The 12,205-nt window shown below is 36.8% G+C and overlaps 2 protein-coding genes across 12 annotated transcripts; both read left to right on the forward strand.

Moving 5' to 3' along the window:
- The first annotated feature begins 1,153 nt into the window (after window positions 1-1,153).
- LOC121257364 (histidine kinase 3-like) lies at window positions 1,154-8,826 on the forward strand. Of its 2 annotated transcripts, none has more exons than XM_041158342.1 (11): window positions 1,154-2,507; window positions 2,950-3,231; window positions 3,466-3,635; window positions 3,967-4,179; window positions 4,499-4,685; window positions 4,775-4,826; window positions 4,938-5,167; window positions 5,268-5,366; window positions 6,205-7,340; window positions 7,727-8,092; window positions 8,304-8,826. In XM_041158342.1, exons 1-10 carry the CDS (start codon window positions 2,025-2,027, stop codon window positions 7,989-7,991), a joined length of 3,117 nt encoding a protein of 1,038 aa, XP_041014276.1. In that variant the 5' UTR covers window positions 1,154-2,024; the 3' UTR covers window positions 7,992-8,092; window positions 8,304-8,826. The 2 variants fall into 2 exon arrangements, with proteins under 2 accessions (XP_041014276.1, XP_041014277.1); XM_041158343.1 differs by having other exon boundaries at window positions 8,391-8,826.
- A 1,182-nt stretch (window positions 8,827-10,008) lies between these two features.
- Window positions 10,009-11,832, forward strand: LOC121257365 (nuclear transport factor 2B). 10 transcript variants are annotated; one of them, XM_041158348.1, is made up of 4 exons: window positions 10,012-10,448; window positions 10,812-10,861; window positions 10,955-11,000; window positions 11,174-11,278. In XM_041158348.1, exons 1-3 carry the CDS (start codon window positions 10,152-10,154, stop codon window positions 10,968-10,970), a joined length of 363 nt encoding a protein of 120 aa, XP_041014282.1. In that variant the 5' UTR covers window positions 10,012-10,151; the 3' UTR covers window positions 10,971-11,000; window positions 11,174-11,278. The 10 variants fall into 10 exon arrangements, with proteins under 10 accessions (XP_041014280.1, XP_041014279.1, XP_041014278.1 ...); XM_041158354.1 differs by having other exon boundaries at window positions 10,960-11,000; XM_041158350.1 differs by having other exon boundaries at window positions 10,812-10,849; window positions 10,981-11,000.
- Window positions 11,833-12,205: the final 373 nt, after the last annotated feature.

The following is a 12,205-nucleotide window of genomic DNA, read 5'->3' on the forward strand; positions in this document are numbered from 1 at the left end:
GTTTTTCATGCTTCCCATTACGGTAAGCAAATTGCAGAAGCCATAAAGCCTAAAGCAGCCAAGCTGTTGATCTTTAGTTATTATTCTTTTCCTTTCGAGGGCAGGGGTGGTCACAAGGTACAATATATTAAAGTTTTTCATTGGTGGGGCTTCAACTTATAAATCGGACGTCATGTCAGTATCACTGAAGAATAATAGTGTCATTTTGAATTTACCCAGACTAATGAAGTATATTACAAATAATTTTTATAATCGCTTAGAGCCGTTTGGATTCATCTAAACTCATTTTACTATTAATAATAAATTTCAATTCATAAATCTCATTATTATTTATAAATCATTTTAATTCATCTCATCTTTAAATTTAAACAGAATTTTAAAAAATAATTACAATAAAAAATGATAATATTCAAAATAAAGATTCAAAACAAATAGAAGTTCTAACAAGATTACTAGAATATTTGGATTTTTTAAACGATTTCAGGATCCATTTGGAATGATGAAAAAAAGGTTGCCACTAGATGTATTTTCGAGACTTTCAATGAATTTGGAGCTGTATGCCTCTAAGTTTTTTGAGATTCCAACACAGTAAAAAAGATAGTAACACCTTGAGAGATTCTAATAATGGGTGCCTTACCTCTTTACCCACTCTTTGGACACTGGTTCACTGTGATGGGTACCGACGAGTTGGGTAAAGTACGGGGTACCTAATGCCATTTAGGCAGAAAAGTGAAATTCTGTTTCCATGCGAGGGTAGATTTGTCATATAAAAAATTGGCATGCAACTACATAGTTAAACAACCTAGGTCTATTTTATATTTGTAACTCATCTCAATTCATCTCATTATTATTTATTAATTTTAACTAACCCATTTTATTACTATTTATAATCCATTTTATTACTATTCATAATTCATCGCAACTCATATTAGAATCTAAACACACCCTAGTGTGTACAAGTTGTCTGGCGGTATTGAATAGATAATTGGGATGTGAACGAACACGAAGGAAAGTTATAAAAAGCACTCTGATCTCTGCCAAGTGGAACTATACCTTTCCTGTCTTCATATATTTTAATTATACTATTATTTTATACAGATCAATAATTAAATATATTAAATGATAAAAAAAAAATAACTTTTATGCTTTGAAATATATTTTTTTGGGGGGTTGGATGGTGTGGACTATGTGGATAGAGATAATGGCCTGTGCTAGCAGACATTTCTACCACCATTACCATATTCTTCTCCAACCTTTTCTTGCTGATTCATTTTTTCCTCAATGTCCATGATTTTACTCTACTCACCTTCTTTATCTCCCTATCGCTGCTTCTTCTTCTTCTACCACCAATTCTGGTCTTTCTTGTGTTTTGTGCGTAGTTCTATTCAGGTTTGTTTACTCAAAAGAGTCAAACTTTAGAACCCACATGCTTAAATTCGTTCTTGTTTGATTTCAGCAAGGTCGGAACCCCTATAAACTAGATCTCGTGTCAGATTCTTTATTGGGGGGGTTGGTTTTCTGATTTGGTTTAACTAAATTTCGAATCTTTGTTGCTTAGTTTAGCCCATTTCTTGTCCTGGGTTTTGGTTGGTGGTTTACAGATAAAATCAAATTGTTTGGGATTAGAAACTCTGAATCTTGGGATTCCTTGATTCCTTTTTTTTTTTTTTTTTTTTATCTGTGAATTCTTATCTCTCCTAATCCTGGGCTCTTCTTGCATTCCAATTTTGAAGTTGTCTGGGTGGATAAGATAGCATCTCTCCACTTACACATACTTTTCAATCTATCTGCTTTTGGTGAGTTTGGAAGTGGGTGAGTTTCGTCCTCCTTCATTTCCTCACTTTCAACTTCTTCGAAGTTTTTTACCCGCTTCTTGATGTTGGGTTTAACTAGAACGTTTCTGCGGATTTGATACTGGGTCTCTCGACAACCCCCTCCCCCCTCTCTCGTGGGGAGAAGCAAGAAGTCAATCTCACCTCGTATTGTTACTGTTTGTTGTTAACTTGTGTTGGTAACTGTTTCTGATGAGTTTGCTTCACGTGGTTGGGTTTGGCCTTAAGGTGGGGCATCTGCTTTTGATGCTATGTTACTGGATTGTGTCTGTAATTTCCATGAACTGGTTCATAAATAGTGGAATAGTGGACACCAAGACTGGTTTACTTGGTGATAGTGGCAAGATGTGGCTAAAATGGTGGGAGAAGATCTCGGGAAACAGTTGGAAGATCCACCACTACTACCAGTATATTGGGTCTAAGAAAGTGCCCAAAGCATGGTGGAGGAAGCTCTTGATTACATGGGTACTTGGTTGGACCATAGTGTCTCTGTGGATCTTCTGCTACATGAGGTTACAAGCTACTGAGAAGAGGAAAGAGACCCTTGCAAGTATGTGTGACGAGAGGGCTAGGATGTTGCAGGATCAGTTTAATGTGAGTATGAATCATATCCAAGCCATGTCCGTTATGATCTCAACCTTCCACCATGGGAAGAACCCCTCTGCTATGGATCAGGTAAACTCATCTTCTTTCATATTTGAGCAATTTAGGATTCTAAAATTTGACGGAATCCACAACTCTTCAATAAAAATGCTTAATTGCCTTATTTCGAACTTGTTTCTTCTATTGCTTTTGGTCAAGAATGTTAATTATGAGGCATATGGCTTAATTCACAACCGTACTTGAGCTATTTTTCCGGCGACTTCTTTTAAGCTGATCACTTAACAACAATTAATCACTTAGCTTCTCATTATTCTACAACTTCATAGCATAATCGTGTCATGTGATGCATTTTCTACATATGGGAGATGAGTTGAAGGTGCTAAATAGCGAATCGATTTGAGGTCTCAATTTTGATCTTTGTTAATTTAGCTTAATCTAAAACCAGATCCGAGTTCTTTTGCCTACTATCACTAGTATCTAGTCAACAAAGCAATCTAACTTTCACAATCTATAGAGGACTTTTGCAAGGTACACGGAAAGAACTGCTTTTGAGAGGCCCATCACAAGTGGTGTGGCATATGCTGTTAGGGTGCTCCACTCAGAAAGGGAACAATTCGAGAAGCAACAAGGCTGGACCATTAAGAGGATGGATACCCTTGAACAAAACCCCGTTCATGAGGATGATTATGCCGCAGAAGCCTTAGAGCCATCCCTAATTCAGGAAGAATATGCTCCTGTCATCTTTGCACAGGATACCATTTCTCATGTGGTTTCACTTGATATGCTGTCGGGGAAGGTTAGTTTTTTTTTTGGTCTATCTTCTGCATATTCTCTTGTGATTCATTAGTTTGCTGGTGTGACGATTTTGAATGATTAAACTGAATTTTGAACCATTTTTCAATTGAACCGCATATGGTTGTGACTGAGAAATTCTAAAGTCTTGACACTACGGACATTGTACTTTATTGGAAATATTTGATTTCATACATTATCTTCATTCATAAAATTTCAACAAGTTATGTACCAACAGGAAGATCGTGAGAATGTTTTGCGTGCCAGAGCATCAGGAAAGGGGGTTCTATCTGCTCCTTTGAGGCTAGTAAAAACAAATCGTCTTGGAGTTATATTGACATTTGCTGTCTACAAGGCAGATCTCCCCTCAAATGTTACGCTGAATGAGAGAATTCAAGCAACTGATGGGTATGCATTCTCCTTAGGGTTTCTGAATTCCTCAAAATTCCCCCTGCCCCCTACAAAGAAAAAGAAGAATGACAGCTGTAAAGCCTGCATATATATGTATGTATGTATGTATGTATGTACATGCATAGTACACATGTATATATGGAAAAGGAGAAATGGCTTGATAATACTTGAATTTACTGTACTCATTGAACTTTTTCTGGGAAGATTAAGAGTCATGTTGCCGATGCCATATCGTAGAAAATGGATTTCTTGCATTTAACTGGAGCATGTAAAATAAATAAAGAAACTAATAAGAAACCTTTTCACCATTGTATGTGCTGCCAAGCAGATATCTTGGGGGAGTATTTGATATTGAATCACTTGTGGAGAAGTTGCTTCAACAGCTTGCTAGTAAACAGACTATCATTGTGAATGTGTATGACACAACCAATGACTCACATCCAATCAGCATGTATGGCTCGAATGTATCGGATGATGGTTTGCAGCATGTTAGCACCCTTAATTTTGGAGATCCTGTCAGGAAGCATGAGATGCATTGCAGGTAAAAATAAGCTCTTCTCTGTACCGATTATTCTGGGTTCAGCTTCTGCACCATATCGAACCCTTTGGCTAGTTTGTACCAATTAAGCGTCACATAATGACTAACGAAAAGTTACATGCTTTTATAAAAAAAAAAAAAAAGAGGGATAATGAGTTGCTGCCATTGTATGACTTATCTGTCTAATTAGTTGATGTGGCTGCTATTACTGGATCCCAAATAACCAGTCTTCTGTAACTTCTGAGGAAAAATATATTAATAATCAAACTTTAGTAGTTGAAGACTTGAAGTGGGTTGAAAACTAAGTTTATGCCTGATACAGATTCAAGCAAAAACCGCCATGGCATTGGCTAGCAATAACAACTTCTATTGGCATCCTCGTGATTGCATTACTTGTTGGATATATATTCCATGCAACTGTGAATCGAATTGCCAAAGTTGAAGATGATTACCATAAGATGATGGAGCTCAAAAAACGAGCTGAGGCTGCTGATGTTGCAAAATCTCAGGTACTTGATATCTTGAATTACTCTGTACAACTTTTTTTAAGTTGCTTTTCATGCAAATGTGGCCCTAAACAAATTTCAACCATCTGTAGTTCCTTGCTACCGTCTCCCATGAGATCAGAACCCCGATGAATGGTGTTCTCGGTGAGTATTTGACACTGTCCTTCATTAATGGAAATTAGTTATACGTATGGCCCAATGGTCACTATAGAGAGCTTTCTAAACCATGGAAATGCAATGCTCTTAATTTTTCAGGAATGTTAGATATGCTCATGGACACAGATCTGGATGTTACTCAACAAGATTATGTCAGAACTGCACAGGCCAGTGGAAAAGCTCTTGTCTCACTCATAAATGAGGTTTTAGACCAAGCAAAGATTGAATCTGGTAGACTTGAGCTTGAGGCCGTGCGTTTTGATCTGAGAGCAATTTTGGATGATATTCTCTCACTCTTTTCTGGAAAGTCCCAGGAAAAAGGAGTGGAGGTATAATTGTTTCTAGGTTTGAATTGTCTTTCATTGCACGCTTTCACTGTCTAATAGTTAAATTGATGGTTTTGCATGGCCAAAATTGTGGAAAGAGCAGCTGGCAGTTTATATCTCAGATCGAGTTCCTGAAATGCTAATTGGTGATCCTGGAAGGTTTCGTCAAATCATTACCAATCTTATGGGTAACTCAATCAAAGTAAGTACAAAGTAGGTTCTAAAATTCAGTTGTATATAATCAACCCCTAGGGGTTGGCTCAAGTGGTAAAGATCTTGGTCTTGGTCTTGGTGGTATGCTCCCTCCAGGTCTAAGGTTCAAATCCTCTTGGGTGCAAATAATTTTTAGGAGTCATCGGACTGGGGGAACTTCTCCTTGAATTACCTGATGTGCACTTGCGGAAAATTTCTTGCTGAGGGTATGTGCACTCTTGGGATTAGTCGGGACTTTGTTCTCGGACACCCAGTGCCAATAAAAAGAAAAATGTCAGTTGTATATAATCAAAAGTGTTGGGAAAAAATCTGTTTTCTGCTACTGTAGATTCAGAAAAGGGAGAAAATGATCAATCTTGGGAATATATTCAGTCATTACCCTATGCAAACCAAAGTTGGTTTTGATATTTAATGGTTTATCTTGTGGGTGAGTGTCTTCCTTGTATCTGGTGGAGAAAGAATAAAATGAAGAAATTGAGTAGATATAAGGAATTAACTCATTTTGGAAATGCTTGTGTTTTGAATTGTGCTATAGGCATAATGGTGTCGTGTAATTTTGGAAAGTGAAAGGAGTTTCTTTTAATGAATATTAAAGAGGAGTGCTACATACACAAAAATAACCCACAATCTGATATGGTTTCATGTGATTCGTTAGATCTATTTTACAATAAAAGTAATTTTACAATCTGATGTATTGCATCAAGCCACCTTAGCTTGTGGGTTTACTTTTGTGTAATCTTTTGTGGCTAAAGTATTTCTCATTAAAGTAAACTATCTTGCATGTTCCTCTTATAAATGGAGGAGCTGATAATTTACTTTTATTACAGTTCACAGAGAAAGGGCACATATTTGTCACTGTTCATCTTGTTGAGGAAGTGATTGGCTCAATAGGAGTTGAGATGGAATCACCATCGAAGAACACATTGAGTGGATTCCCTGTTGCAGATAGGCGCTGCAGCTGGGAAGGATTTAAGACTCTCAGTGGAGAAGGATCCACTTGTCCTCTCTCATTGTCCTCCTCTGACCTTATCAACCTAATTGTTTCTGTTGAGGATACAGGAGTAGGAATCCCTCTTGAAGCCCAATCTCGTATCTTCACTCCTTTTATGCAGGTGGGTCCTTCCATCTCCCGAACACATGGAGGCACAGGTATTGGCCTAAGCATAAGCAAGTGTCTAGTTGGCCTAATGAATGGGGAAATTGGTTTTGTGAGCATACCAAAGATCGGTTCTACCTTTACATTTACTGCTGTCTTCACCAAAGGCTGCTCCGATCCAAATGAGTATAAGAGCCAGCAAATCAACCACCAATCCAATCTTGCATCCTCCGAATTTCAGGGCATGATGGCGTTAGTTGTGGACCCCAGACCAATCCGTGCCAAGGTGTCAAGATATCATATCCAACGGCTAGGAATTCATGTTGAAGTGGTTTCTGATTTCAATCAAGTTTTGTCTAGCATAAACAGTGGCAAAACAGTTACCAATATGGTACTAGTTGAGCAGGAGATTTGGGATAGGGATTCAGTCATTTCTGCTCATTTCATCAATAATTTAGAGAAGGTTGATTGTGGGATGCCTCCCAAGTTGTTCCTTCTAGCTAGTTCTATCAGCCCGTGCAGAACAAGAGCTGCAACTTCAAGTGATCACACCCCGCCAATCGTCATGAAGCCCCTGAGAGCAAGCATGCTTGCTGCCTCATTACAGCGAGCCATGGGTGTTGGGGGCAAGGGGAAACCCCGCACTGGGGAGATCTCTGGCTTGTCTGTCTGCAATCTTCTTCTTGGTAGAAAAATCCTTATTGTAGATGATAATAATGTGAATCTTAAAGTAGCTGCTGGTGCTTTGAAGAAGTATGGAGCTGATGTGGTCTGTGCAGACAGTGGGAAAAAGGCTATCTCATTGCTTCAACCACCTCACCATTTTGATGCCTGTTTCATGGATATCCAAATGCCTGAAATGGACGGGTATGCTCTTCTTGATTGCTTGTAAAATCTCTGATTTAAAGAATTTTTTACTGGGGATTAAAGGCTTCATTAAGTAAGTATAAATGATAACTATTTATATATAAAAAAAAAAGTATAAATGATAACTAGAATATCACTCTAATGATGTCAGGCTAGAATATGTACTTCTAGTTGTCTAATTAACCATTTAGAAAGTTTTAGGCTACCGTATATGTGATGGGAGTAATTCGCATCAAATTTGCTATTGGTGGTTATGAACAATAACTCTCATTGGGCTACATGTTTTTCTCTTTCCATTGATGATCTTATTCCATTTTACTAATTATTGACACGATTGGTGGATCAATTGCTAGATCTAAGAACCATTTAATCTCTCTCCATCACAGGTTTGAAGCTACAAGAAAAATTAGGGAAGTGGAATGTAGTATCAATAATCTTATTCAAAGTGGGGAAGTATCTGTGGAAGCTTATGATAATATTTCAAAGTGGCATGTTCCCATTTTGGCCATGACAGCAGATGTAATACAGGCAACGCATGAGGAATCCATAAGATGTGGAATGGATGGATATGTTTCAAAACCATTTGAAGCACAACAACTTTATAGAGAGGTTTCACGCCAATTCCAATCGGCTTCAAATGGGAATATATAGAGACAACTTACATTCTAAAGGCTTGCTGCTGAGATAAGCACGGCAAGCTGTTCTCGTGTATGCATAGGAATGCTTAAATGGGTTCAGAGTTCTTCCAAAAAGTAAGATCACCACTCATGTTTCTTACTCTTCAACACATAGTTTCTTTCTTCTTTTGGAAGTTAATGCATTTGTGGTGACATCAAAGGCTCACATCAAATGCATTTTTTAGGCTCACATCAAATTTCCAGTTGTTGTTCCTTTATCTCTTTTTCATAGATCTGTTCGATTACTAGTTTATTGACTTCTTGCTGTGTTTGTTATAATATCCAGGGAGACAGTTGTTTCTTGTAGCAGTGTATATAGAAGCCGTGCTTGACAGGTTGGGATTGAGTTTTTCTTGATTTTTGTATGAGCCAGATATAGAAGACAGTTGATTTTTCACTTGCAAAGTTGATCTCATCTCCAAGCCTTTCATCTCGGACCGGTTGGACCTAAAATTCAGAGATATTAGTCGAAAATGGCGGAGAAAAACCCCTAGGCTTTGATGTATCATAGAAGATCAGGGAATAAAATGTGATCCTTGAAGAGTTCTGACTCTTTGATCAAGTGTTAATACTCGTGTCACAGTGATTTGTTCTGTTGAAGAAATGAAATATAGCTTCTCAGCAACAGGAGAAGTGCATTTTGTATATTAGTCAGGACTACAATAAGCATGGTTGATAACTTGATGTTTACTTACAGAACCACACTTTTCTTCTTATTTTTTTATTTTTTTCGAACAATTTGTTCGACTGAGGATTCATGTAACCATCACATTGTATCAAATTCAAGTAATATCACTATTCTTGCCTGATTTCTACACTTCTTTGAAGCACTGCGGATCAGTGCAAACACATGAAGCCATATTAGAATTCAAGGAAAGCATCTATCTTAACCAACTTTGTTAATGATTGTCGATATGTCCGGGTGGTTAAGCAGACTGACTTAAAATCTGTTGGGTTTCGGTCTCAGATTCATTTACTTTTTTGAAAAGAAGTGAAATTTACATCCTAAAATTGTAAGAGAAAATATATGAGTCCACAATTGCTGCGCAATCGTTTTAAAAAAAGTAAATAAAATATGAAATTTATATTAATTTTTTAATAATAAATCTTACTTTTTTTCAAAATGATTTTATGGCGTTTATGTATTTTACGATTGTATGTAGATTTAATCATTTATAATATTTAAATATCTTGACCAAGTTTATTAATGATTGTGGATATGTCCGAGTGGTTAAGGAGATTGACTTGAAATCTGTTGGGTTACACCCTTGCAGATTCGAACCCTGCTGTCGACGATGCCAATTACATCTTCAGTCTTCTAAATTTTTATTTTTAGGATGATTTTTTTTTATAAATTTTTTTAAATTGTTACACAAAATATAATAAAAAATAATAATATTATTAAAAAATAATATTTTATTAAATTTTTAACTATTATTTCAACTTACGATCCAAACCTTTCCTAAGATATTTTTACACATTTTATACTGTTTTATGTCAAAAATGCGAACACCACAGTTGCAAATACTGTTTATTAAAAAATACTATATTCGAAGAAAATGCTCATTTTTTTATGGTTAAAAAAGTAACTATTAATAAATTTATATATATATATTAACAAGTGTTTCAATATGTTTAAAAAATATTTTAATTTATACCATGGTTTTTTACATGTTTAAATATATATTAAAAAAATAAGAAATCTTCTTTTATTTAGAAGGAATTTAAGGTTTTAATATTTTTCTTTTATATTTTGGACACTATTTTATTTAAATTTTTAAATTAGAGTTCCACGTCAAAATGAGTAGTATATATATATATATATATATATATATTTTTTTTTTTTTTTGAAATCAAAACACATCTTCGTTTCATTTCATCCAAATCAAAAGAATATAAGGAATGTCCTTGATAACAAGGTTACAAGACTTTGAATATTTATATTTTATGCTCTTATTTATTTATTTATTAGCCCCATAGGTGAAAAGAAGGGTCAATAAAATAGAAGCGTCCAATAAACACTCGAAATTCCCTTCTGCGATACGCAGCAATACAACATTTCTTCTCTCTCTCTCTCTCTTTAGCTCTCTTGTTTTCGCGTCGGAGGCGGGGGCATTGCTCGGGTGCGGTGGAGATGGATCCGGACCAGTTAGCCAAAGCATTCGTGGAGCACTACTACTCGACGTTCGATGCGAACCGTGCGGGGCTGGTGAGCCTCTACCAGGACGAGTCGATGCTGACCTTCGAGGGCCAGAAGACCCAAGGCTCCCAGAACATCGTCGCCAAGCTCACTAGCCTCCCCTTCCAGCAGTGCCAGCACGGCATCACTACTGTCGATTGCCAGCCCTCTGGCCCCGCCGGCGGCATGCTCGTCTTCGTCAGCGGCAACCTCCAGCTCGCCGGCGAACAGCACGCCCTCAAGTTCAGCCAGGTTCTCTTTTCTACACATGATCTCCTCCTAATAGCGGGATGTGATCCTCTTAGGATATTTAAACTTTCGAGGCGTGTCCCGATCGATCCGATGCTAATCAGCCAAGGATCGTTGATTCTTCTTGTTGTTGATTTTTTCATTTTGTATATATTGCGCATATCTACATGGGACGAATAAGGATTTGCTTTTGGTTTGAGATTCAGGTCTACTTAAAAAACTGGATTTTTCTCGGCCAAATCGGATTTAATTTTTATTTTGCTCTTGATAGATCTACGTTTTTGTTGTCAAAGAACCTTTTGCATCTTTGCGATGTTTGTAGTCAATATTTACTGTTTTGATCTCTTCATTGCCTTGCTTTGCTAGGGTTTGGTGGCACTGCTTGGTGAATCTCGTGCTTTGTTTTTATCCTATTGGTATTTATCTTACTATTTCATATTCTGATTGTGCCAGTGTTTGGGGCGTAAGAGCATAATTAGTTTAGCCTTCATGTTAGTCTACATTTGTAGTGCAGATCTTCCTTAATAGCAGTACATTCCTCCTCCTTCAAGTGAATCATTATCAGCGTCTCCCACGATTTTTTGCCTTTGTGATTTTCTGAACCGGATGATTTATGCCAACGATATTGGCATAAGATGTGAAGGAAACACGTTGTAGTGTATTTCTCTCGATGAACTTCTTGTCCTTGTTGTGTATTTTACTAAGAATTCTGTCCAGGAAACATGAATGTATTGGCATAAATGTCATGATAACGAGTGTCCTGTTTATTGATAAGTAATGAGAGGTACTTTTTGTGCTTGGAATAAAGATACAAACCTGGGATGATTTCTATCTTCTCTTTGAAGCAAATTTCTTGTGCTGTATCTTTATATTGCATGTAGTTTTGTTCCTGGATATGACATTGAGAGATTGATAATATGATGAGAGATTTATTTTATTCCCGTGGCTAACAGTATCTAAGCTCAAATGGCACCTTCTCCTTGAGTGGATGCGTGCGTTATGAGAAGCACTGATCTTCGTTCTTTGCTATTATTGTATCTAACTAAATTCCTTGTCATGCTTTCTGCACCCAGATGTTCCATTTGATGCCAACACCTCAAGGAAGCTTTTATGTGTTGAATGACATATTCCGTTTGAACTATGCATGAAGACATGATTGACCAAAATTCAACAAATGGCGTAAATGTGACCAGAACATCCTGTGGATTAGAGCTTGTTTATTTGTCAGTTCTAGACATATCAAATGGAAAGTGGATCCTCTTTGGATAGTTATTATGTTTCATTTAGCTTTTCTGTCCCAAATTGTGAGATTCTTGGTTGTGATTGTTCAAGTGGAAGATACTTTTTTTTGCACAACTGTTTGAATGAATTCTGCGTTTGAGATTTAGAACACTTTCTACTTCGTCTTATCTGCTTCTCCCAAGCTTTGGCTGGTACCAAATGTAGTGTTATTCTTGGATGAGCTGCAAATATGGGTTTCTGCGTTTAGATTATTTGTTAGTAACTTGTATTAAAATGATTGGTGGTATGACGCTGATTAGCAGAAAAAGGAACGCAACAGTTACAGCAAACTGAATTCCAAGATATTAAAGTCAACATATCAACATTTATACCAAAATCAAGATTCTTTCTTCCGAACATATCATCAACAGATGAAATTGAAGGAAGTATTGTTTACTCTAGATGCTTTGTTCAGCCAATATAGATCCAACTGCAGCACTGTTCTAAAAACCTTACCCCTCTTGGCTTCATATCAAACA

The sequence above is a fragment of the Juglans microcarpa x Juglans regia genome, chromosome 3S (assembly GCF_004785595.1).
Source record: "Juglans microcarpa x Juglans regia isolate MS1-56 chromosome 3S, Jm3101_v1.0, whole genome shotgun sequence".
NCBI lineage: Eukaryota > Viridiplantae > Streptophyta > Magnoliopsida > Fagales > Juglandaceae > Juglans > Juglans microcarpa x Juglans regia.

Excerpts from the sequence above, each read along its gene's own strand:
- LOC121257365 (XM_041158344.1), top strand. The coding sequence starts at position 10,152 with ATGGATCCGGACCAGTTAGCCAAAGCATTCGTGGAGCACTACTACTCG. Across the intron at positions 10,449-10,959 it reads ACGCCCTCAAGTTCAGCCAG|ATCTTCCTTAATAGCAGTAC; the intron begins GTTCTCTTTTCT and ends TTTGTAGTGCAG.
- LOC121257364 (XM_041158342.1), top strand. The coding sequence starts at position 2,025 with ATGAGTTTGCTTCACGTGGTTGGGTTTGGCCTTAAGGTGGGGCATCTG. Across the intron at positions 3,232-3,465 it reads TTGATATGCTGTCGGGGAAG|GAAGATCGTGAGAATGTTTT; the intron begins GTTAGTTTTTTT and ends ATGTACCAACAG. Across the intron at positions 4,180-4,498 it reads AAGCATGAGATGCATTGCAG|ATTCAAGCAAAAACCGCCAT; the intron begins GTAAAAATAAGC and ends TGCCTGATACAG.